General features: G+C 45.5%; 1 protein-coding gene across 1 annotated transcript; it reads left to right on the forward strand.

The window, feature by feature from the left end:
- Nucleotides 1-1,353: 1,353 nt before the first annotated feature.
- TNFRSF9 (TNF receptor superfamily member 9) lies at nt 1,354-24,658 on the forward strand. Its single transcript, XM_083163108.1, has 8 exons — nt 1,354-1,471; nt 13,396-13,566; nt 14,077-14,184; nt 16,503-16,643; nt 18,186-18,252; nt 19,072-19,196; nt 21,375-21,524; nt 22,424-24,658. The coding sequence occupies exons 2-8, from the start codon at nt 13,449-13,451 to the stop codon at nt 22,534-22,536; spliced, it is 822 nt and encodes a 273-aa protein (XP_083019234.1). The 5' UTR covers nt 1,354-1,471; nt 13,396-13,448; the 3' UTR covers nt 22,537-24,658.
- Nucleotides 24,659-26,687: the final 2,029 nt, after the last annotated feature.

The following is a 26,687-nucleotide window of genomic DNA, read 5'->3' on the forward strand; positions in this document are numbered from 1 at the left end:
AGGTTGACATACATTAGGTAGACCACTAAAGATCGACATGGTTTAGGGCAGGGATGGGGAACCTTTGGCCCTCCAGCTGTTGTTGAACTACACATCTCAGCATGCCCTGCTACAGTTTTGCTATTTGGCCATGCTAAAACTGTTGCAAAGCATGCTGGGATGTGTAGTTCAACAACAGCTGGAGGGCCGAAGGTTCCCCATCCCTGGTTTAGGTCGACACATCAAATAGTTTGACATGGCTAAGGTCAACAGGTTCGGAATAATTTGACTGTTGACCTTACCATTGTCAACCTAATGCTTGTGTCAACCTTCCAAGCCTGTCGACCTATTTCATGTGTCAACCCTATGACCCATATACTAGTGGAATCGGGACATCTGTCAGAATGAACTTAGGTCTACAGTCATTAGGTCGACCCCACTAGGTCGACTGGCAGGAAGGTCGACCTGACTTAAGGTCGACATGGGTCAAGGTCGACATGACTTAAGGTCGAATTTGCATAAAGGTCGACATGAGGAAGGTCGACTGGTCATAAGGTCGACATGACTGGTTGGGTTCACCCCTTCATTTTAAAGGACTGTGAGGATGTAAGTGTGACTCACAAGTAGAAAGTCCCAGAGCACAAGAATATTTTTGATGACAGTAAAAGTATATATTGATCTTTATGAGATATCAGCATTAATTATTTTGGGTCTCATTATTGAGGCAGTTTTTGGTTTTCCCAGACAACCCTTTCTAGTAATACTTTTATTCATTTACCAGCAGAGATTCATTTCATTTGTGATATTAATAAAACTCCCTATTCCTGGAATCTTATCTCATACAGGTCCCATTTCAATGTCCTAGAAGGCTCTCGGACTTTGTTTCTCCAGAACCTCAACACTTTGCGACACATATAATATTGATCACAATAGTTGTTCAATGGATTTAAAAGCCATTTATGTAAAATGGGGTGTAAAAGAGCTTTTGCCCACACACTAGAATGATTTTCTCGATCAGCTGATTTCCGCCCGATCGGCGAATTTTTACCGCAAAATCGGCGGCAAATCGGACGATCTCGCTCGGATGCACGCTCCCGCGGATCTTTTGCTGAATCTTCTGATGTTCGGCGCTGTATGGAAAGATCAGAAGATTTAGCAAAAGATCCACAGGAACGCACATGGGATCTTAAGCAAAATCTTTGCTAAAGATGTGCGCTTGCCTGAAATCTTTTGTCCAGGGCAGACAAAAGATTTCACGGCTTATTTATGTGCACATCTTACGATCGCAGGTCTTTCTAGTGTGTGGGCATCTTAAGGGTCTATAGGACTGAGTCATTGTCTGATGAGGTTTTTTTAGCCCCTCCCCTGGGGAAGTTCCAAAGTCTGTGTATTCGTTTCATATGCTCTGGTCTACACTGCTTTTGCTTTATTATTTTGAAGTAACTATGCTAAGGAGAAATCACCTATTGACCTGGAGGATTCAGTTCCCACAGTAAGTGTATGTGTGTGTGCGTTTGTGTGTTATTACAGGAACTTGTGATGAGAGTTATATACAGAAACACTAGTAAGTGTGTGCTATACTATTACAGGCAGTTGTGACAATGTACGGTAACGCAAGTATGTGTGAGCTTTATACTGATTTTAGCCACAGCTGTCACACACACTATACAGTACTGGGACTTCACCACAGAAGCAACAGCGTATACTGTAGTTACAGCAGACCTCTATCTGTGCTTGTGCAACGGGTGACGCTTATTCCCCAGGCTGCATAAACTTGTGACTGCAAATAGGTTGGGATACAGTAATTCCCAACATGATGGAGGTACTAATTAAGTTACCTGTACTTAAGTATGGAAAGTCTTACCATCTGGACTGTTTTGCTTAAGGTTGATATTAATTAATTAATACAGAGTTTCAGGTACTGAAACACACATTCGCTAAAAGGTAATTGTTTATATTAATTTGTAAATATTAATAAATCTATGTTTTGGCCCTGGAAGTACAACATCAATGTTGATCGATTATCATCTATTTCAAATAAATTAAAATCAACCTTTAGTAGATTTCCCCATTAGTGTACCTTGAGGACAGCAGTTGAGAACCCCTGTAATAGGGACGTCATCTAACTATAACAAAGATAATAATAATAATGCACATGTAGTAGATACTCTAACCCTGTAACATTAACCGTAATGTAGAGGACCACAAATCCAGTCCGCAAGGCACCTAAACGGTCCAGTTTGTAAGTATATCTATGCTTGGCTACAGGTGATGTTATTAGTGGGTGCCCGACAGTCGGGATTCCAATGGTCAGTACTCCAACATCGAAATCCCGACTATTTAAATGCCCGACAGTCGGTATCCAGACTCACAGGGGCTATTCTACCTTGTGGGGTTCTACCGAGCCCGTAAGTGGCTTCTGTGCGCTCGCCCCCCTGTTGGAGCAGCGGCAGTGGGGATTCGGGAGACCGACGGTCAGTATCCCGTTTGTCATACCACACCCGTTAATAGTACATTAATCAGTTTGATTTGAGCCATGGTTAAACTACCTGGATCGTTGGAGTACCTTAAGGACCACATTTGGGAACCAATGCCCTAATGTCTATCGCTAGTCTCTTATACATGCCAATACCCCTTTTTCATAGTCTCAGTCGTGAATTTGGAATCCTAATTCTACAATCCACATTCCAATTTTCTAAACCTAGGGTTAAATTTATTCAATCTTGAATGAAAAGAAGTTATAGTACATTTACCCCCTAGTCTCACATTCCTGTTACCGGACCTCAACTCCCCAAACCCCCTCCTCCTGTCCACTCACTCTAATACTGCAAATGTTGTAATGAATAGTGGGTCAGATGTATTAAGCATGGTGAAGTGATAAAGCGGTGATAAAGAAGTGATAAAGTGGAAGGTGATAACGCACCAGCCAATCAACTGTAATTTTTCAACCATAGCGTTATTAATTACCAGGCTTAATATATCTGCCCCAATGTCTGAAACCTGATGAGGAGGACCAGTTAATTTACCAGTAATGGTTAGGTAATAGTAATAATAATGTGATATACCCGATTATGTCTCATTGGTTACATGTGGTAAGTGGGATGCCCCTAACGCTTACTACAAGTTGTAGTGATGACCTTCACCAGTGCAGCCCCCACAGGAAGCCTGACTCATCTGAATTCCCCCTGACAATGGAGTAGACATCTTTGTGATAGATGACAAACAGTAATCAGTTACTTAGCAGTTCTTCTGCAAATAATGTATGTGCACAGGGCACAGAGAAAAGCATATGCTTAGTGACAGTAATCAGTTTAATGTGTTACTTATTGTACCCCTGCTAGTAAGTGACAGTAGGTCAGAGATAACGGGGATGGATGGTGTCAGGGGGTGTCCTAGGCATATATAGAGATACACTATAACCTTCTGGCTCTTGGATTGATCATTTGTATATGACTGCCCCCATTAAGAATATCATTTAAAAATTCTGATTCCATGCCTACATACTACACCAGTGGTTCCCAACCTTTTCCCTCTCCCATACCCCTTGATTAGGCTTTTCATTTATGAGTACCCCCTCCTCTCTATTTGAAATATCCACATTACTTACAAATTTAGTTTAAGTGAGCGGTATGCGTGTAGCTCCCAGTGGATTGCTGGTCGGGCAAGTGGAGACGCTGATGATGCTGCAGACAGAACCGGAATTGACGCAACGTTGGTTCGTCTCCATGGCAATGGGAGACTTCTTCCGCCATCAGACTATTTCTTCTTCCGCCATTACCAATATTATTTTCAATTTCCCCCAACTGGTCTGCAGAGTACTAGTACCCCAGGTTGGGAATCACTGCTCTACACAAAAAAAAAAAACATTGGCGAATCAGCCCAAATATTGTATAGCATGTACTTAGCCTTAGGGGGGTATTCAATACCTGGCCATGACTGTTGGTACTTCCCAACAGCCATGACCCGGGCCCGTTTTCGTTTTGCTCGACCGCAAATCGCCAGGTGGAATTCAATGTCCCGCCTGGCGATCGGCGAAAAGGGGGCGTGTCTGTGTAAACAGCCCTGTATTGTCGAGAATGGCCGGATCTCGACAATACAGGGCTATTTACGTGGACACGCCCCCTTTTACCGCTCTCTGCAAAACGGGCCCGACTGCTTTTAAAGTTGGGCCCATTCTGTCGATCTGCCTCTACAATGCTGTCGGTCAAGACAGCATTAAATAGGCACTTGCCGCTATTTCCCCCGTCGGAAATAGCAGAGGGGATTGACTGCCCCCCTAAATGTCAGATTATACACTAAACAGTATATGCTTTGAAAAAGGCAAATAAAACTATTTGGGAAGCTTGTATTAACTTTTGCGTCACATATGATTTTCAGCAATTACATCCATTAGTCTGGCTCATGGATACATAGGTGTTTATTCTGGTTCGTGCGGCTGGGCCGTAAGCGTACGTTCCGGGTTTTTTTTTTTATCTGCGCATGCGTACCTTCCGCAATGCGCAGGCGCGACGACTGCACAAAGCTCACGGATGGTTCTTTACGTGCGAAAAAACCTATCCGCAAGAGTACGGTCATTGTGGGCGGCATAGGGGCGTGTTGAGGGGAGCGGCCGAAATAATGAGGAAAACTGGGCGTAAACATGGGCGTACACACGGGGGTGTGCACAAAAAATGTACGCTGCTACTACCGCTCGATCGGCGAAAGCACTGTGCATTTCGGAAACAAAACAGGCGGCCGCCACCGCCACCTCCAGACCACCCCTACAGATAACGCATGAGAGCGGACGCCTGGGTCTGCTAATTAATGCTGATTACTACTCAAACACATACACCTGAATGTAATAAGCAATGCTGCAGCCTATTAAGTCCAAACCATTATTTCACTACCTGCAAGCCACACACAGCCCTCAAACACATTGGAAGCATATCTTTCTACACTTCTCTACATGTAAAGGTTGGTTTAATTTTAGGTAAGATTCATTCTAAGACCTGCTTATATATGTCAAGGTAGTTATATTATAACCATCTACACCCATTCAATAAGTGTTTTTGTATACTTTAAAAAGCAGGACACTCAATTCACAGAAGTCGACATGTGTGAACTTTTTCACTGTAACACCAACATAACTTTATTTAAACGTAAAACCAATGTGGGGACACATAGATAGTGATTAAAATGCAACATTAGAACATAATAAATATACATGTAAGGAGGGGTAAAATGTATTTTTATTAGGCTGTTCATTAAGGTAGACAATTGAGATAATAGAAAACAATAATTGAATAACAATTAGAATTTCATTTAATTGGCTTAATCATAGTTGAAAGGCTAGATTAGCAGGGCCATATATGTGAAGGGTATGCCAGCGTGCACGGCCGTACGCTCACTCTCACGATCGGTGACATACGCTGAGTTTTCCATTGAAAACAATAGCGACTCGTCCGTGCAAGCTGGCGTACGCTCAGATAGCCGCAAGATGTCGGTGGGAAAACGGATGAGAGACTTCCGTAAACGGTGGCGTACGCTCTGTTGTACGCCAGTTGTTGGAGTCTAAGCGGTGATCCGTCCGTGTACGGTGGCGTATGCCACTCCCCTTTGTCGGTGTTTGTGACCATCCGTATGCGGATGTTTTGTGGGTGGACTTTCGCTCAACGTCCGCGTACGGGAAACGTACGCTGATACGGAACGCACGTACGTTTGGCCGCTGCAACCAGAATAAGGTCCATAGTTACACCCCTTCCCTTCTCCCCAATGCATTCACTTTGCTGCTAGTTTTGCAAGATTTTGGTTGCGTCATAAATTGGAAGAGGTTTTGGCTCAGGACCACCCCACATTCCTTTCAACTTTACTTTTACCTTATAAAGTATTATTCAGACGAGCCTCCTCTGACACTGCTGCATATTTCAATGTTTCAGCACGTTAGTAGAAATCCATCAACAACTGTTAGTGTGACGGATCAATTTCTTTAGTCAATATAGCTGTGCTCTGTTGAAAAAGATATTACGTGGTAATACATTGTAAGTCCAGTGGGTGGCTCTGTTGCACATCTGTATGAAATGCTATTTTACATAGTTGGTCACGGTTTATGGTTCTAATTTCACTTGTAACTGTGAGGTCCACTCCACCCAGCGCTGTTTCTAGATGCGGACGAGCTGGCTGCTAATGCCGCCATGGCCACACCCACCACTCTCCGGCTCCCGCTTCTTGCCGCTTGCCTGGAGTACTCACTGAGGGCGAGATGTACTAAGTCTTGAAAAGTGATAAAATGGAGAGTGATAAACCTCCAACCAATCAGCTCCTTCTTGTCATTTTTTAAACACAGCCTGTGACATGGCAGTTAACAGCTGATTGGCTGGTGGTTTATCACTCTCTATTTTATCACTTTTCAAGATTAGTACATCTGGCCCACAGTAAGCAGTGCGGTATTGGCTTTAGGCATCTCCATGGAAATGCTTAGAGCCAATCAGGACTGAGCGGAGTCCCCGTGACGGAGGTCAGTGGGAATCCCAGACGGGAGAGGAGCCGCTCTGTTGGGCTAATGTGGATAGGGTAAGTATGTGTGTCATAGTTGCCTACCCTCCTGCATTCTGCAGGAGACTCCCTGAAATAGCAGCAATCTCCCTCTCTCCCTCATTAGTCTAGTAATCTCCCTCATGTCATCTAGCCCACATTACACTGTTACATTTTTGGGGGAAAAAAGGAATGAGAGACAGATACATTTACATTTAATCATCAGCACCATTACCCAGCACATTACCAAGTATAGTAGCTCTTACTAACTGCTTTGGGGCTCATCTACATTTGGATATAAGTAATTTTAAGAGATTCCTCTCAGATGTAGCAGTACACACCCACGCTTCTAGGTGCCACGTTCACAATCTCTCCATATATGGCACTAGACACGCCCTTTAAGTGGAGCATGACACGCCCCCTCAATGGGGAACTGTGCAAAATTCTGCTACCAAATATAATCTCCCTGAAACTAGTTTTCAAAAGTAGGCAAGTGTGATGTGTGTTAGTGTGTGTATTAAAGTTATACTTTTCTGTCTGTCTCTCTTGTTTTTTTTTTACATTGTTTTCACTGTAGAAATACAAGTCTATGCCGGCCCATTAATGCCCAACATGCTGGGACTTGTGGTCAGAGGCGTAGGGAGGGCGGAGCCACCGGAGCTCATGCTCCGGGCGGCGATTGGTTGACTGGCGCCGCCGGCCCGCCCCCCCACCGCAAATGATCCCTGCAAGTGAAGTCACAGTGTCTGCATAAGTAACTGCGCAGCGCCGGCTGCTGCCCTGCCCGGTGCCTGGCTCCTGCCCTGCTCGCCCGGTCCCTGCCGCCAAGCGTCACGGGCGGTGGGGCTAGGCGGCGGGCTGACACTCTGACCTATGTCCTCCTGACCTCCTCTCTCTGAATTGCTGCTGCTGCCCGGTGCGGCTTCCGGGCAGCGCAGCGTGAGTATCAGCGCAGCGGCAGTTCGGCACTGTCTGTGTGTGACTGAGCAGGGAGAACGGAGAAGCAAGTGGTGATGGAGCCGCCCTCCCCTCTCCCCTCTGACCTCTGATGGTGCCGGGGCTCGACAGGAGTCAGGAGGACCCATGCTGCTGCGCTGCCAGCACTGTGCGCTGCAGTAGACATGGGAGGCAGCTAGGACTGTCTGCAGTAGCTAAGACCCAGCGCCGACAAGGAAGACCTTCCTTCAATGTTGAAGGTACTGTAAACTGCAGCAGTGCACTTATGTTTAAGGGAGAGGGGATGTGGAGCAGCATGTACTGAGGTGGTGTGGGGGAGGATGACAAGAGGTATAAAGTGCACTCCCTCCCCCGCTCTCCATCTAAACTCTCATATTTTTGTGTCTCCAATCCTACTCACGGCCTTCCATTGCTCTCTTTGTGAATCTCTCTGGCTTCTGCTGCTGCCCTGGCCTGCTGTGCTGTATATATCTTTATATGTATATATATATATTTATTTATTTACAGCTGTCAGCATGTTATATAGCGCAGACGATTCTGTTACAGTGTCTTATATAGCGCAGCAGATTCCGTTACAGGGTCTTATATAGCGCAGCAGATTCCGTTACAGTGTCTTATATAGCTCAGCAGATTCCGTTACAGTGTCTTATATAGAGCAGCAGATTCCGTTACAGCGTCTTATATAGCGCAGCAGATTCTGTTACAGTGTCTTATATAGCGCAGCAGATTCCGTTACAGTGTCTTATATAGCGCAGCAGATTCCGTTACAGTGTCTTATATAGTGCAGACGATTCCGTTACAGTGTCTTATATAGTGCAGTAGATTCCGTTACAGCGTCTTATATAGGGCAGCAGATTACTTTACAGCGTCTTATATAGCGCAGCAGATTACGTTACAGCGTCTTATATAGCGCAGCAGATTACGTTACAGTGTCTTATATAGCGCAGCAGATTCCGTTACAGTGTCTTATATAGCGCAGCAGATTCCGTTACAGTGTCTTATATAGCGCAGCAGATTCCGTTACAGTGTCTTATATAGCTCAGCAGATTCCGTTACAGTGTCTTATATAGCGCAGCAGATTCCGTTACAGTGTCTTATATAGCGCAGCAGATTCCGTTACAGTGTCTTATATAGCGCAGCAGATTCTGTTACAGTGTCTTATATAGCGCAGCAGATTCCGTTACAGTGTCTTATATAGCGCAGCAGATTCCGTTACAGTGTCTTATATAGTGCAGACGATTCCGTTACAGTGTCTTATATAGTGCAGTAGATTCCGTTACAGCGTCTTATATAGGGCACCATGAAATATGCCCTTGCTCCGGGCACCATGGCACCTAGCTACACCGCTGCTTGTGGTTCTCCAAGTCCTTGTCTGGGACTTGTAGGTCTACTGTGAAAACAAATGTCTTTTTTTATTATTTTTTTTACACCTAAAAAAATCAGCCTGCCACCCACAGCCCTGAGGTGGAGGGAAAAGCCCAGGGCTTCAACCCTAGATGCAGAGGCGTAACTTTGGGAGGCAATGGAGTCACATGCCGACAGGCTCCTGCTCACAAGGGGGCACCTCTTCCCCCCTGCGAGTTTGAATCAGTTAATTAAAAGCCTTAGATATCGCTTCTGTGGCTGACTCCCTCTCCTAGCAGGACAATAGACATCACATTCTTTATTCTTAATGATATTTATGCATGGGGTATTAGAAACCAAGACCTGTTCCACTAGAAGCAGATACCTTACTGATTGAGCTCAGTGGCGGAACTCCCGGAGGCAATGGAGTCATCTGCCGCCGGGCGCCAGCCTTAAAGGGGGCACTGGCTCCATTGCCTCCCGATGTTCGACTCACACGCCTGCATTTAGCCTGGTGCTGCCTGGCGGTACCTTCATTGTATACTGCATTGCGATGCGTCCCCCTGCTCCTCTTTCCCTGGTTGACTGCCGCTGTACTCAACGCTCTGAGAGAGACAGCCAACAGTGACGAGTCGGGCCAGGCGGGAGACTCCGCAGCCAGTGCGGGTAACGAGAGAGATGATTGATGCAGCTGCAGGACTGTGATGAGGAGCTGGGAGCCGGATGGGACACGCTGCAGTGTGTGAGGCCAGTACACTACACGTAGAGACAGCAGTCAGCTGGGCAGGAGATGAGTGCCTGAGTTACCATCGGGGCAGTGTAAGTAGGACACCAACCTTTGGGGGGACAGTTACATGGCTCAAAGTTGCCCGGCACTCCAATTTGCATACCATTATATGCCTAGGTGCCTTCCTAAATATACCTATGTGTGTGTTTAAAGAGAGAGAGAGAGAGAGAGAGAGAGATATCTATATGTCTATCTCTTTCTCTCCCTCTCTATATTGCACTTTGTTTAGCCATAGATGGATACCCACCTGGTCAATATATTTATGGCTCAGAGGCTGTAGTTCTATCCGTTTCCCATAATGTTTATGCCTACCCGGTTGACCTGAGCACAGTGGGACCTGCCCTGCCTAACAATGCGCTGTAAGCTTTGAAGCTTTGACAAAGGAGCTCCAGGCCCTGAAACATTGATCTGTTACATGCCCACTATGTTTGTATTTGTAGCATGCAAACTTTTTTTGAATACATTATTTATTCATCAGTCTTGGAGTGCCGCCATTTGTTCTTTTCAGTACTGCATATCTCTAGACTGAGGGCACCGGAATATATATATATATATAAATATATATACATATATGGTCCGGCACTCCCAACAACCGGTAGTAGAGACGTCGGTGCCTCCGCAGCAGAAGTATGCAGTATAGCGATGTAGATGGCGCGGCACTCGTGACTGTTTCAAAGGAAACCAGATAGGAGCCAATTGCTTATCAACGTTTCAAATTTTATTTGTCATCAGGATAAAAAATACATACAACATTAACCTTTATATAGACCCCACCATGTGCAAACAGATCCGGCCAGGGTAGTGATGCAACACGCCCCTTCCGTTTCAGCAAAAGATGACGTCATCCCACCTGGGAGGCGTCAATCACAATGATTACCATTACCATGGTAACCATGAATAAAGTACATAGATCACATAGAGCTCCCCAGCCAACATTAAATGCTGGGTGCAGAAAGGAAAAGATAAGGAGGTAGACACCAAATAGTGTGAAGATGTAAGTAAAAATGTGAAAAGGACATAATAGATACATGAAAGAACAGGAGCTCCCAGCGGCCGAAAATCGGCTACAGTCCATGGAAAAAATAATAATAACAATGTGACAGTAATACGATACATATAATGATGATCACAGATGGAGCTACCGACAAAAGGAACAAGCATATATGCACCATGTACAGTAGTGGAAGATGTTTAACGGAAAACTGAAAGGGGCATTTGTTCGTTTAACCCACGGGGTGCCAAACATTCAAGTTGGTGAATCCACCAAACTTCTTTTTGGAGCAGTAGTTTTTTCCTATCGCCACCTCGCCGCATGGGAGGAATGCAATCAATTATGCGGTATCTGAGGCTGGAGAGAGCGTGTTTTTGGCAGACGAAATGTCTGGCAACGGGTTTTTCACTTTTACCGCTTTCAATGTCATTGCGAATGGAGCTTCTGTGCATTGCCATACGCTCCTTAAATTTACGCTCAGTCTTTCCTATATATAATAAGCTGCAGGGGCAGTTTATCATATATACTACGAACATGGAGTTACAGGTAACCTGTAAGATTTACCTGAGCGAGGGTGGTTGAATGTGTCGCCAGTCAGGAGGAATTGACAGGTGACGCATGTGCAGCGGAAGTTGCCGCATCGGTCGTTAGGAAGCCATGTCGACGTGGGGCTGTCAGGTTGGAATTTAATGTCAGTCTTGACCAGTAATTGTCTAAGGTTGGGGCCTCTTTTGAAACAGGGCATAACCCTATGTTCTTTGAATGGAAGTGATCTGTCAGACTGGAGGATCGGCCAGTTCTTTTTAATGGTGGAGGTCACCATGTTGGAAGCAGTCTTGTAGGTGGAAACCAGGGGGAGAATGTTGGTGAGGCTATCTTTCTTTTTGCGGGTGGTAGGGCTGAGCAAAGCCATTCTGTCGAGTCGCATGACTCGTTTTTTACAGGCCAGTAAATCGCTAAGGTTATAACCCCGCTGTTGCAGTTTCACAATAAATTCATCTAATTGTACATTACACATGGAGTCATTGCTATTGATCCGCCTGTATCGGATCATCTGTGAATATGGCAGGCTGTTAATCAATTTACGTGGGTGGCAGCTCTGGGGTTGGAGCATAGTGTTGCGGTCTGTTTTTTTTATGTAGACCTTGGTGACCAAATTGTTGCTGTGTCGGCAAATGTCGACATCCAAAAAATGCACATTATCGTGGTCAATTTCAAAGGTGAATTTAATCGGGCTGTCTGTGAGGTTATGAGCACAGATTAAATTCCTAAGGACACTCTGATCCCCTTGCCAAAGCACAAATAAGTCGTCAATAAACCGTTTAAATAATAAACAATGATCATTGAAAACTGTAGCAGAGAAAAACACATCAATTTCAATGGAGAACATAAAAATGTTTGCATATGTCGGCGCGACCGACGAGCCCATTGCGCAGCCGCGCAGTTGTAGATAAAACGAATTGTTATACAGAAAGAAATTGTGATTAAGAATCAAGTCCATGGACAAAACAATAAATTCAATTTTGTTGGATTCAAAGTTACTGTGAGTTAGCAGAAAGTTCCGTAGTGCAGCCAATCCCATGGAGTTTGGGATCATGGTGTATAAGTTCGTAACATCAATAGTTGCTAAACAGCAATTGTCGGGAACATGCATAAATGCATTTTGGTCAAAAAGTCAGAAGTGTCCAGCAGGAAGGAGGGTTGATTTTTTACAAGTGGTTGGAGAAGATCATCAATGAACGTTGCAAGTGGTTGTAACAAGGATCTTTGCGCTGCCACAATGGGACGTCCAGGTGGGGGATTAATTCCCTTGTGGACTTTGGGGAGCGTGTAGAAAATGGGTACCTCTGGTGATTTTGGGCAAAGTATCTGTCTGATAGGGTCGGTCAGGATATTCCACTGTGTTCCCAACTGTAAGACCTTGTTGAGCTCTTTAAGGCAAGCCGGTGTCGGATTACTGGACAATTTTTTGTATGTCGCTGTATCCGTGAGATGTCTCTGTATTTCCGAGTCATAGTCTGCAATGTCCTGCAGTACCACTGCACCCCCTTTATCTGCTATATATAGCATATATATATATATATACTGTATATCTCCCAGGCATGAAGGGGGGTACCAACATGTTTCTTGCCTCCGGGCACCTGGGATGAACTTACGCCACTGATTGAGCTAATTGCATAGTCAAAATGTCCCCCTGCTCCTGGAGTGCAGGCTTCTTTGCCTCCGGAAGCCGGCAGCCAATTAAAATATGGCACAGTTGGTGAGCCAATCAGAGCTCACGTACTGTTAGCCAATCAGAGCGGCTGCCGGCGTCTGGAGATGAAGAAGCCTCCGGGACTCTACAGGGCTGCGTTCAGCGCACTGAGAACGCAACATTCCCATGTGTTACAAGTGTGCGATTATTCTGCAAGGCCCATTATTTCTTAGCTCAGAACAGCGCTAACAACTTATGGGTCTTGCAGTGGTGGGGGGTGCGGTGGGGAAAATTAGTTGCCTATGCCCTTCCCTCTCTCTCAGAGAGGCCAGGCCCGGGACAGCTGTACCCAAAGCACCTCCCTAGTGGCAGCCCTGTCTGCTGCTAATACCAGCAGATGAGCGGCCGCGGCCATCGCCGGGCCAAACATACTGAGTGGCTTTTGAGTTGAAAGCAGCTCAAATAGTAAAACTGAGCTGCACCTGCTTTCAGCTGAAAATCCCCCAGTGTTTATGGGCCTTTAAGCTGCCACTCTGGTATCTATTTACACTGTATCTGGTTACTCCCATGAACTGCTACTGACCTGGGCAGATCTTTCCATTGTCATAAATTATCCATTTCCCTTTTTTACAGCCTCTGATCTGTGAGATAGGAATATAGCTGCAGAGCTACAATAATAACTCAGGATGGAGACAGCGGGGTGGAACTTACTGGCTTGTCTCCTGTTTTCCCTGCAAACTGGGATTGCTCAGGACCGCAGCTGCTATAAAGAACAAGGAGGGTTCTGCGAAATGTGTAACCCAGGTAATAGCGGTGTGTAATGTGTGTATGTGATTGGCCGTTCACTAATGGGGGTTTTATAATTAAAGATTTTATTGGATTTACATGCGAGGGGATGTGTAGGATTACGACGAACGGAGGAAAATTCATTTGATGGTCACTGCAGCCTTCGGACTGAAGAATAAGTCAATACTTACATGACGTCAGCCGCCAGCCCCGAGCAAGCGTTGACACACCTGTGTTCCCAGGGGAACGCCCATAAAAAAGCTGGACGTTCCCTTGCTCCAGCCCCCTGCCTGGCCCCTTCCCTCCCCCGCATGCACAGGTCTCTGGGAACCTGGCTCCCACTCCGCTTTCATGGTGTTATCCCTATTGCACTGGTGCGAATCACCATAAAATAAGTGCAGCGCGCACCTTGCACCCATTATAGATGCACCAGTGCGTTTGAGTGTGTACATGTGATAGGGAATGTACTTTGTGCTCCACAGGGGTAGGGAATATTTAATAACATTGCAAATATCTTCCATTCTGTAGGATACTTTCTTATTGGAGAACGCGGGAAATGTAAACTGTGTCCCTCAAAGAGTTATATGGAACTTCCAAATAAAATGCCGAGCTGTAAACCATGTGCCAAGTGTGAAGGTAAGTTGATGGGGTGGGGGGGAGCTTTGGGTTTAGCTTGGGTGAAAATGTAATGTGATACTTATACCCCTTTCAGACCACCAAATCAACCCGGGTTATTGCCGTGTTAAGGAACAGACAAAAGAGAGTATGTCACTGTGTGATGCACCTGGAGATCAAGTTTATTAAAATGTAACTTTTATTGTTATTACTAAAAAATAGCGAAGTATGGACACACAATAAACAAATTGACACACATGAAACACAAATGTGGTTTAAAAAAGGATAATAATTGCCGTGTTAACCTGGATTGATCTGTGGTCTGAAAGCGCCACGGCACCATTGCAGCCCGGCAGTTCAACCATGGTCATGACAAGGGTTGAACACGGCTCTAATCCGGGTCAAAGTGTAGTGTGAGTGGGTAACCCGGGCTGTTCACACTATGGAGGAGGCAGTGCTTGGAGACATCCTCAGCTCCAAGCGCTGCCTCCCCTTGTGCCCCCCGATGATGTGCCGCCACTTCGCCCTGCCCCTGTGTGACACCAGCGACTGAAGACAGCTTTCAGTTCGCAAATGCCGGGTTGCTCCCAGGATGCACCCGTGCCTCGGGAGCATTTGCTGTCTGAAAAGGATATTACTGTGTGGGACCATGAAAGAGTGCCGTGGGAGGAGGTTAAAACAGTGAAGTTCCATGAGGTCCACAATTTACAGTAGAGTCACTTAATGTTCATAATATTGCCAGGATCAGGAACAGGGCAATACAGTGGAGTCATTTGAGCATAGAGGTGTATTTAGATTTTTGCACAAAAAAATGGGGTATTATTATTATTAGTAGTAGTAGAAGTAGTAGTACAAGTTGAGTATCCCTTATCCAAATATTCGTTATACAAATTATTCCGAAAACCATACATTCCAGAAAGTGATTTTTTTTTTTTTTGCTAAAAGTGGTACTGGGGACATTCGTACCAGCACTTCTAGCGACATGATATGTAACTGGCCCTAATATGTGCAAGAAAATCAATGCTTAGCAATTAAATTCACTATCTGAGATTGTACACAAACTTTGTTTCATGTTTTAAAACCTTGTTTTATGCACAAAAAAAATATATTTGTGTGTATTTCATGTGTTTGATGTGTATATATAACATAAATGCAAGATAGCTCAAGATACATCATTGAATTATACACATATTCTGAAACACGGAATAATCCATTATCCAAAATTCTTCTGGTCCCGAGCATTTTGGATAAGGGATACTCTTGCTTGTTTAGTTTTGTATGTTTAGGTTTGGGCTATTCAAATATACGATTTGTTTGAGAGCTAAACACCCCACCTATGTGTTTCACAAAAATATCAGGGTATATAGGCAATCGAAACAAGAGGCATTGAGGACAATTGAATAGCCCCGGGTGAGTCAATCATCCATGGTAAATTACTGCGGGTAATTGAATACCGGCTGTGAACCAGAGAGGACTGGATGGCTGCTGTGTTTATAACTGTTTCTTGAGCTCTTAGTATACACAACAAAAGTAAACAATAATAAGAATTAATAATATTCCCCTCGAACATATGGATTTGGCAATACGTAAGCCAATTTTGTAAATAAACATTGTGGCATTGAGTAATTGCTGTTACTAAAGTTCATATAGGAATATACCCTATTGTAGAACATCACACAGAAGATTCAGCTATTGCGAAAGAGGAAGTAAATGGTGCTCTGGAAATTTATCTGTAGAATGTTTCAGGATTTCCCCATATTTAATTGTACTATTTTATCATTTTTCTGTATAAACAGCATTATATAATTTGACATATCTTTATTAATTGGGCTGCTCCCATCCTCTGGAATGCCCTTCCACGCACAATAAGACTCTCCTCTAGCCTCCAAACTTTCAAGCGTTCCCTGAAAACTCACCTCTTCAGGCAAGCCTATCATATTTAAGTACCACATGCATAACCCTCTGAGGCACTTATGTGTTATATAGCTTCCCTTCTGGACCTACAAGCTATGCTATTACTGGTGCACATGTATTTACTTGCATTCAGCTCGCATCATACGCTTTATATTTATTTACAAAGGCATTTCCAAGACATATTGGGGTTTATTTACTAAGATGGGAGTTTTATTGAAGATGGGATGTTGCTATGGGCAACCAATCAGATTCTATTTTTTTTATCTTCTAGGAGGGGCTACATAAATAAGAAGTAGATTCTAATTGGTTGCCCATGGCAACATCCCATCTTATTAAATAATCCCTGTTAAGCTTATGCTTTCCTAAACTTCCCCCAGTACCCCTACAATATCCTTACAAAAGCCTCTTTGTTCTCTATTTTGAAGGAATACACCGGTATAAAGAGGCGTGCACGTCTACCAGCAACGCTGTATGTGAGTGTATCCCGGGGAAGAAATGTGCGGATGCCAAGTGCACACGGTGTGAGGATAACCCATGTCCAGCCGGTCAACAGCTTCATGCAGAAAGTAAGACCCCCTGTGATTATCATTACTGTGTTCAGGCCAAATACTAGAAGGACTTAGCGATTTTCCAAAAATAGTGTGCCCCCCAAGTACTGAGCGATGTATGGGCAGTGGCGCATTGTACAGATCACTGCATAGAGTCTGCAAAATGTTGGTCAGGAAGATGGGTTAGATAATTGAATGAATTAAGAGATCCCAGGGCCGGCGCTACCCACTCAGCAGCTCCTGCAAAGCAGGGAGGCGCCATGCTGAAAAGGCGCTGTCTCCCTGCCTGCTCTGCTAAAGCTGCCTCATCCCTCACTGTCCCTGCCTCCGGCACGCCGCCCGCAGCGCCTGTCTGACAGCAGGCGGGCGGCAGTATAAAGAGCTGCTCCCTGCACCGCGAGTGCACACAGCCTGCACACCGCCCACAGTGCCTGTCTGACAGCGGGCGGCATTATGGAGAGGCTGAGCAGCTCCCTGCACTGCGCACACACTGTCCTCCTCCTGCGACCTGCCCCCTTTTCCTCACGGACACTTGCGCTGAGGTATGTAGCGCTGTCTGTGAATGCCTGGATGACATGTCATGTCCGGATCCGCCCCCTACCCATTGCTCCCTGCGCCTGTCAGCTGTCAATCAAATGATCACTGAGATACTCTATGCATACATGTACATCATACATGTACACCAGAGATCCTCCATAGGATCGCATGTTGCATACGCTCCCACAATCGGGCTGCAGCTTGCTGCAATGGCAATGTGAAAGGGCGCAAAATTTATGGTTTGCAGGAGGGCTCCGGACACCCTAGCACCGGCCCTGAGAGATCCTGATCATTTTTCTGCTTGTACATACAGTACATTGTGATTATCATTCAGTTTATAGCCGGATTTTGTCTGTGATTTCCCAGCTGTAACCCATTTCGCACAGCAGAGATGATGGAACAGGCTGCTCTAATACAAAGCTGGTCCAACTTTATTCACAGAAGCAAACCTTGTACTAGAAAAGATTATTATGTCTAAGGGCGAGATGCTCTAAGCCTTGAAAAGTGATCAAATGGAGAGTGATAAACATCTAACCAATCAGCTCTCATCTGGCAGTTAGGAGCTGATTGGCTGGTTGGTAATCACTCTCCATTTTAGCCATATATAAGCTTTGTACATCTGGCTCTAAATGATGGATTTTAGCCAAAATTCAACAAAAAAAAATCGGTGCTCAGAATTTGGACACAAATCAATTATTATTAAAAGTTCATACTTTCCAACATGACCCTCTCCAGGATGGACACAATGCTCTGTTTCTGGACTTCCCTCTAAATGCATGATTGCCATTGTATTACACAGGTTAAGTGATAATAAAGGCGTTTCACCACAGGTGATTGTAATCATAAATGAAGAGGGAAGCCCAGACACAGAGCAATGTGTCCCTCCTGGAGAGGGTCATGTTGGGAGGTCTGAAAGTTGTGAGAAACATAACTGGGTAGAGCCCTCTAAAAATTTTGTGTTAGAGGTAAGAATTGAATATGATGACAAACACTGTATTAATTATTTCCCTGTGTCTGACACAGAATGCGTGACCTGTGCACCGGGCACATTCAACCCTGGGACAGAGGGCATCTGTAAACCATGGACAAAGTAAGTGCTGATCTTGTTGTTAGATTTCCTAGCAGAATGTACAGCTGATAGAGAGGATGCAAACATTCACCCAGTAACAGCGATATTGGGCCCGATTCATGTTGACTCGCAGTTCTACCCCGTCCCGATGTTTTGGGTGGGGACTGCGAATGCTCTATTATGCCTATGTACAGCCCCTCTTTGTGAATGGCTTCGCCGATTTGCATAGTCACCCAGATATTTGCAAACATGGGGCAGATGGGGGGGGGGGGAGGCGAATGGGTACCCCCAGCGTTTCCTGGGCGTGCCCATAAAAACGATGCCTGTGCCCAGGAAAATGCTGGGCATCCCCATGTGAACGCAGCCGGGCCTGACCTGGGGGTGGTTTCACGTCTTATAACGTCAGTGCCTGCCTCATTCTTGGAGCGGGTGCCGGGCGGCTCCCCGACAATCGGGATTCCAGTCATTCCTTCGATGTCTGAATCCCGACTGCTCCCTTGTGGGGGTCCACGACCCCCATTGAGGGAGAATAAAATAGGTGGCGAGCGCAGCTCGCCACCGGGCTCGCAGCGTGGCGAGCACAGCGAGCCCGCAAGGGGCTTCATTGCGCTCCCCCAGCTGTGCAGTCGGGATTCCGATGTCTGAGTAATGACTGTCGGAATCCCGACTGTCGTGATTTATACCACACCCCTTGGAGCCGCATGTACCAGGACAAACCTCCTGCCAGTTTGGATGGGGAGCACCATATTGACCCCATTAGATACAGGATTTGGTAGTATACAGTGTGAATGTTTATTATCCATTTGCTGCAAACAGTTAATTGTACTTCTGTGTGCGCAGCTGCTCAGCCCGCGGATCTGTCGTTTTGGTGAATGGAACTTTTACATCGGATGTGGTTTGTGGTAATGTCATTGTTGGAGTTACTGAGAGAGCAGCTACATCATTACCAGGCATCCTCACAGCATGTAAGTCCATGTCGTAACTCCCAGCCAGAGTGACAGAAAATAGGGACAACTCTATAGGACCACTGCTGAATATAGCATATGCTATACATATTTCTGATTGCTCTTCCATTATCAGTGCATTGATTTCTATGGAGCTGTTCACAATAACATTTGGTCTCTGCAACGTAAGAATAAGGCAGTTGAGAACATTGCATTCAGGGCTGGCGCCACCACTAGGCAGGTCTAGGCATTTGCCTAGGGCGCCGGCCACTGGAGGGCAGCAGTTCGCCCCTCGCCCCCCGTGCAAAGGGGGTACCTGCTGCGCCGTCTGGGGAGCGGGCAGGGGGATCCATGCCGGCTTCTGAAAGGAGCATGCAGGGGTGTCCTTGCTGGCGGGTACCTGCGGCGCTGTGTATTAAGCTGGCGGCGGTGGGGGGTCCCTGCAGTGAATAAGAAATAACTAGCGCTATCCGCCGGGCTATGCGATTCAGCCAATCAGCGTGCGGCCAGTGTTTTCAATACAGAAGCTCTTCCTGCGCCGCCGCATAGCGCTAGTGATTTCTTATTCACTGCAGGGACCCCCTGCCGCCGACAGCTTTATACACAGCGCCGCAGGTACCCACGCGGCAAGGACACAACTGCAGGCTCCTGTCAGACGCCAGCATGGACCCCCCTGCCCGCTCCCCTGACGGTGCAACAGGTACCCCCCGCCCCCACCCCCGGGGTGCCCCCACCCCGACTCGACTGGGGCGCTCCGGTGCCTTGCACCGGCCCTGATTGCATTTCCCTGATGTCTATTCTGTTGATATAATACCCTGTTCCTGGACTTCCCTGGTAATGTAGGATTGCCATCACCTGTGGTGAAACACATTTCTTATCAATTACCTAGCTCACCAATCATACATATCCATTCCCAAGGAGCGGAGAAACGCTGGGACTGAGTAGATTGCTCCCATTCCAGAGGTTCGTAGCCTCTGATGGGGAGACAGCGAAAAGCCCAGCTTAGTACCTTAACCGTGGGATGCGAGAAACACTTTTGGGGAGAGCTTCGAGGGGGCGACACCGAGCCGTAAAGCGGAGAGAAGCTTACTGCGGGTCTCTCCATACCTTTGGGTACGGAGGACCCACAGTCCTAACCCATCCGGGGGTTGAGGAAAGAGGGTCTCTCTAAACTTCGGCGAAGAGGACCCACCGATCCCTTTTTTCCCCTCTTTGGCCTTATGGCTGAGAGGGGTTAGGGGAGTAACGGGGCCCTTCTCCTTTGGGAGAGGGTCCATAAGTACGTACAGCCCCTATGCACGATTTAGGCCACGCACTGGGTGTTGGGAGCACACCTCGGGCTCCCTGAGTTTCTTCAAACTCAACCAATCATACATTACCAGGGAAGTCCAGGAACAGAGCATTTTCTCCCTGAAGGAGAGGGTCAGGTAGGCAAGTATGAATTAGAGATTGTCTCTAGAGAGCAATTGGGAACTCTCCTTTCCTTACTTATGACCAATCACAACAATTAATGATGATCCGGCATATACCAAGCAGAACTTTGATACAAATGGCCCAATCAAGAACTTTAAGACATTTTTAAAACCTTTCCATTTTATGTGAAATGATAAAGAATATGACCAAAGCTGAAATTCAGATGAAAAAATAGAACAAAATATACCATATGTCACTAGTTAAAAGCCTGTCAAAATGACGGCTTCAGCAATGTTATTTCACTTTGAGCGGTGACAGTTTTTACTTTCACTTTGAGCGGTGTCAGTTTATTGGCTCTCACCTTTCCTCCCTAAGCCCAGTCCCAATCTGCTCCTACCTCTAGGGGAAATTTACTAAGATGGGAGTTCTGCTTCAGATGGGACATTGCTCTGAGCGAAATAAAATCAGAACCTATTTCTTATTTATTTAGCTCCTTCTAGAAGATAATAGACAGTATCTGATCGGTTGCGACTTAGTAACATCCCATCTTAGTAAATTCCCCCCAATATCTTCCCAGCTCCCTCTCTTCATATCCAGCAAGTTTGAAACAGACGTGTCTCCGCAAAAATTGCTTTTACTTTCTGTTATGACATCTAGTAATTTGGTCTGTCAAGTGGCCTATAGTGTTGGCGGTACTTCACCTTATAGAGGTGAGGAGTAGTTAGCCTTTTATACATGTCATGTGTTTTGTACTAATGTATTTGTTTAATCACTATTCTACTTTAGATATTCCGGTGGAGAAATCGCCACCTGACCTGAGCATTACTATAATCATCGTCATTGCGATCTCTGTGCTTATTGCCTTGTGCCTCATACTTTTTGGGTTGTTCTTCTCTGTGCAATACCTGGAAAAAATGAAAAATAATTTCAAGAAAAGTAAGTCATCGTTTTCTCAGGATGTCACTTTCCTGCTGCATTTCTCAAATGTTCTCCAGCTAAAAGTACACGCAGACATATCAAACTGATGTATGAACTAGAGAAGGGGTTCTCAAACTCGGTCCTCAGGACCCCACACAGCTCTCGTTTTCCAGGTCACCCGGCAGGTGCACTCATTACTCGCTGACACATTTTAAAAGATCCACAGGTGGTGCTAATTATTTCACTTGATTCTGTGAGGAGGCCTACCTGCAAAACATGCGCTTTGTGGGGTCCTGAGGACCGAGTTTGAGAACCTGTGCACTTTGCAAAGTCCAGTTTCAAAAATATGTAGCTTCAAAGTTATCTTCCTCTTTGAGCAGAATGTAATCAGAGACTTAGAATGCTGGCACAACCTTCTGGGGCTTCAAATGCCTCAAGATGTTAGCGGCACACAACGAGGTGGTCATTAACAATCCTGCCGGCTACGCCATCTACACTCATCTTAGCATGAAACAGCTACACTGGTCTCTAACACATACAAAGGTGGCTAAATAAAGGGTTATCCACAGTGGTTGTGGCTTGAATGTTCCGATATGTGGTCTACCATGGCTCTATTGACCAATCTAGAATTTTGGTGGATATACATCTGCCATAATCGATGCAAATTATCACAGTCTAGCTCTAGCAAGTTACGTAATAAGCTGTCATATTGATCTAATTAAAGTGACCAATAGTGTTGGTAATAGTACACACCTCCGTTACTGAATACGTATAATGCGGGTAATAATTTGCACCACCATCAAATTGTTAGTGTAGCTTGGCCCTAAGAGAACCAGGAAATGGTATAGGACAAATGATTATCAATTGTTATCTATAGATCAACTGCTCAATAAACTTTTTATTTTTTGTTATGCCAGTTCCTCATCCCATAGTCAAGCAGACTCAAGAAGAAGACGCTTGCAGCTGTCACTTTCCTGAGGAAGAGCATGGTGAGGGTGGAGAAGACGAGCCCATGACTCAAGAACTCTGACACCAGCCACCATAAGTGTCTCGTGTTTTCTGTATAAACAGCTTGGTCAGCGGATAAAGTATTACAAAGAATTTTAATCATTTTTTGGAAGACTCGATGATTAATGTCTTTCACAAGGACTGGAACATCTAGGACAGCAGGTCCTCCAGCAACTAGTCATGTAACAAGGATGGGGATCCTCTGAATCCTTTAATATTTCTGTATACAGAGACCAAATACAGTATGTACTTATGGATGGAGTATACTGTGCTGAGCGGAACAGTATTATAATTACATTTGGGTCAATATTGGATTGTAACCTTCTACCTATTGTACATCACTTTGCTAAAGTTGGGACTTGGTAGCCTGGGAGCATCCCATCAAATATCCGGAACAATGTCCTTGCGGGGAGTTGGATTCAGCTACCGGGCTGTGTCTTAGTGAATTAATATGTATTTCAGACAGATCTGGTTGACATGACCAATGTGGCAGATGTGCTCAATAAGCCGAGACAATGAGACATAGTACAAAATGGTCAACACATTATCACTAATCTCTCTATTTTTTTTTAAATCTTTTATTTTTTTTATTACTGTTCATATTGTAGATTAGTAGAGAGAAACTTAGTTGTCTTCATCTTTTTTTTTTGTTTGTTTGACATCACAAATTGGACAGAAACTTTATTATCCAGTGGGGTGCATTCAGGTGGAGCAGTGGGGCATGGCTGTGTAAATCTATGGGGGTCATTCTAGTCTGATCGGTCCCCGGCATGTTTGCGCTCTATTTGCATATGCACATGTGCAGGGCTGTTGTGCAGACGCCTTTGGCGGCTTGCATAGTCGCCGAGGTGTTCACACAGGCGGGGTCGTATCGAGGCGGACAGGAGGCGTACGCATGGGGATGCCCAGCATTTCCTGGGCGTACCCCAGTAAACGCTGGGTGGACCCAAGAAAATGCTGAGCATCCCAATGCAAACGCATGTGGGCAGCTGCCTGCTTGGGGCGGGCTGCTGACATCATAAGACGTCAGCCGCCCAGTGACATAGTGGAGAATCTAATCCAGGCATGGCCAAACAATGGGCCTCCAGCTGTTGTGAAACTACACATCCCAGCATGCCTTGCCATAGTTGTAGCAATCCCTAATAGCAAAACTGTGACGAGGCATGATGGGACTTGTAGTTTCACAACAGCTGGAGGGCCACAGTTTGATTAAATTCATGCATAACCCTGGTCAGAGCTCTTATCATTAAGTTCAGAATTGGTGTTATACAACCCAGAGTTTACTGACATTATCAAGTGGGAACTCCAGGGGCGAGTCATCCAAACTGGAAGAAGAGAGTACACAAACTCTCCCGCCTAGAGAACAAGAAGATCACTGATGGCTGTATTGTTTTTCCCATGGTGAGGACACCTACAGGTGATGGAGGGAACTACATCCCAGAAAATAAACAGTTACAAATTAGTTCATGACTTCTGAATATTTAAACTCCCATCATTGAAGTTGCCTAAAATCTTTGTACACACTAGATGATATTTTGTCTGATCCACTGACATATAGGGCACATTGTCTAGTGCAGCGTGTGCCTTGAGCTGTTCCCCAGATCTAGAGATGCCCAAACCAGTTTACAGCCACCACCAGTTCAACTGTTATTTACTGGTCTCTTCTTTTCATGTAAAGGGCCAATGTATTTTATTTTTGTTACCTGAGGGGACCAGTGTGATTGTTTATTTTTTATATGGGGGCCAATAGTTTTTTTTTTTTTTTTCCTGTGGGGGGCCATGTGTTTTGCCCTGTGGGGATCTCATGGTGTGCCTTGGCAACTTTAAAATCTTATTTAGTGTGCCGTAAGGTAAAATGGTTGAAAATCACTGGTCTGTGTACTCGCTATGTGGCAGACGACATATATACTGACATTGCTACCTTACTTCCCCTGCAGGTGATATCGCACTGGGTGCACACCGTATAGTCTTTACCAGCTTCAGATCAGTGCTGCATATGTGCCAGACCCTGCGGTGGCTTGGGGGAGCGGCGCCAGCGGGGCCTGTGGTGGGCGCCGCTGGCTGAACGGACAGGTGACCCAGGCAGCAGTGAGCACTGAGCTGGTCCCAACCTGTGCCTATCTAATGAGCCAGCGCAGTGGGAGTTGGGGGGGGGGGGGGAGATAGGGGCGAGGTCCGTGAAGTGAATATCTAGTGAGCACAGGGCGGGGTCTGCTTCAGATAGCCCTGTGATAAAAATTATTCATTTGTAATCCGGGTTTGGATTATTTGATAGACAGTGTCTAGAAATATAGGCAATAAGTCTACCCCAAAAGCTCTACCACCAAATATCGCCAGGGTCAAAATGTCAACATGAAAAAGTAACACACTTGAAGAAAAGGTGGACATGATTTTTTTTGTTGGTGTCGATGTCAACATGGAACTTCATTTAATATAATGCTTCCTGCGCCATGCTATGCCCGGAACACTATTATATTCTCCCTCTATGCCCACTTGGAGGGTGAAGTAAGAACAAGCCGGTTAAAAATAAAAATCATGAAAAACTCATGTCGACCACAACATTATGTCTACCTTTTTTCATGTCGGCATTTTGATCCTGTTCACCTATTGCATTTCGACCTTTTGGGGTAGACCTATTGACTGTCTATCTAGACTAGTGGTGTCAAACTCATGGCCCTCCAGCTGATGTGGAACTACACATCCCAGCATACCCTGCCACAGATTTTGTATAATGGATTGCTAAAACTGTGGCAGGGCATGCTAGGACATGTAGTTCCACAGCAGCTGGAGGGCCATGAGGTTGACACCACTGATTTAGACATTGTTGGGCAAATTTACTAAGATGGGAGTTGTATGGGCAACCAATCATAATCCACTTATTTATTTTGCACCTTCTGAAGATAATAGATCCTGTAGTATCTGATTTTTTGTCCATCGCAACATCCCATATGAAATAGAGATCCCATCTTAGTAAATATTCAGCTGTAGATCGACCATCTGGAACTATTGTAATCCACTGCTCTATTAATATCATTTATAAATGTATCACGCACACTATTTATTGTATTATTTGTTTGTATGGTCCACATGGATATAATCTGTAATGTAATGTATGTTTCTTGTACATTTTTGTGCTGATCTCATGTACAATGTATTATGTTCTACAGTTCCTCTGGATAGTTAGATAAAGTGAATGGGCAAAGGACCTGTGATGAAAGTGTAATCATTCTTTCTCTCTCTCTCTCTCTATTCTATTCAATCTCTCGGCGATATTCCCGACGGGGGAAATAGCAGTGGGTCCCTATTCAATGCTGTCTTTCCCGACAGCATTGAACAGGGATCTCAGCAGAACCAGAACAGGCCCGACTTTAGAAGCAGTCGGACCTGTTCTGCTGAGAACAGCCGTGGATTGTCAAACTCACGTCTGCAGCTCGCCGATCCACGGCCGTATCCTGCGGCCACGCCCCATTTTTGACATTCGGCAGGCAGGACATTGAATCCCGTCTGCCGATTCACCCTTGAGCCAGCCAAGAACAGGACAGGGTCCCGGCTATCGGGCCAGCCCAACAGTCTTGACCCGGGATTGAATATCCCCCTGTCTTTTTTGGCTGGTAAAACGGGCTATAATTGGATAAACCAATAATGGCCCTTGGGCTAAAAAGGCCATTTTAGCTTGGTTGTGGGATCGATGTTGTGTAAATGCGCAATCCTATCAATTAACGAGCGACTGTAATTTTCTGTGAGTGTCAGAAAAAATGCAGGCACACACAGGCGTATTCGGGGAGGGACTGTGACATTAGCGCTGATCAGCCTGATTCTGTCGCAGAGTTGTGGAAGGGTCAGAATTACTCACATTTTTAGAGACTGGGGAAATCATTCTGTGGTGAGTGAATTGAGTATGGATTCACAGAAAATAGCCAATAGCGATCCATTCACAATTCTCTTGGCAGATTTGCACAGGGCAGAAATTTTGGGGACAAGTCAACTGTCTTAACTAGGTCGCTATGGACACCATATAAGTGTACCCCTGTGCTCGCCATGCTTTAAGCAGTGGCGTAACTAAGTTTTGGGCCCCCCCCCCCCGCCGTTAGGGGGGGCGCCCCCCGCCAAGCACCCCCAATCCTCCGCCGCCCATGCAAACCCCCCCCCAATCCCCTGCAGCCTTACTGGCGC

Source organism: Crinia signifera, chromosome 19, assembly GCF_055691185.1.
Source record: "Crinia signifera chromosome 19, ASM5569118v1, whole genome shotgun sequence".
NCBI lineage: Eukaryota > Metazoa > Chordata > Amphibia > Anura > Myobatrachidae > Crinia > Crinia signifera.

Bases quoted from the DNA above. Each gene is read 5' to 3' on its own strand.
- TNFRSF9 (XM_083163108.1), top strand. From the start codon at position 13,449: ATGGAGACAGCGGGGTGGAACTTACTGGCTTGTCTCCTGTTTTCCCTG. The intron at 19,197-21,374 runs GTAAGTCCATGT...ATTCTACTTTAG, and splicing joins ACCAGGCATCCTCACAGCAT to ATATTCCGGTGGAGAAATCG. The intron at 21,525-22,423 runs GTAAGTCATCGT...TTGTTATGCCAG, and splicing joins GAAAAATAATTTCAAGAAAA to TTCCTCATCCCATAGTCAAG.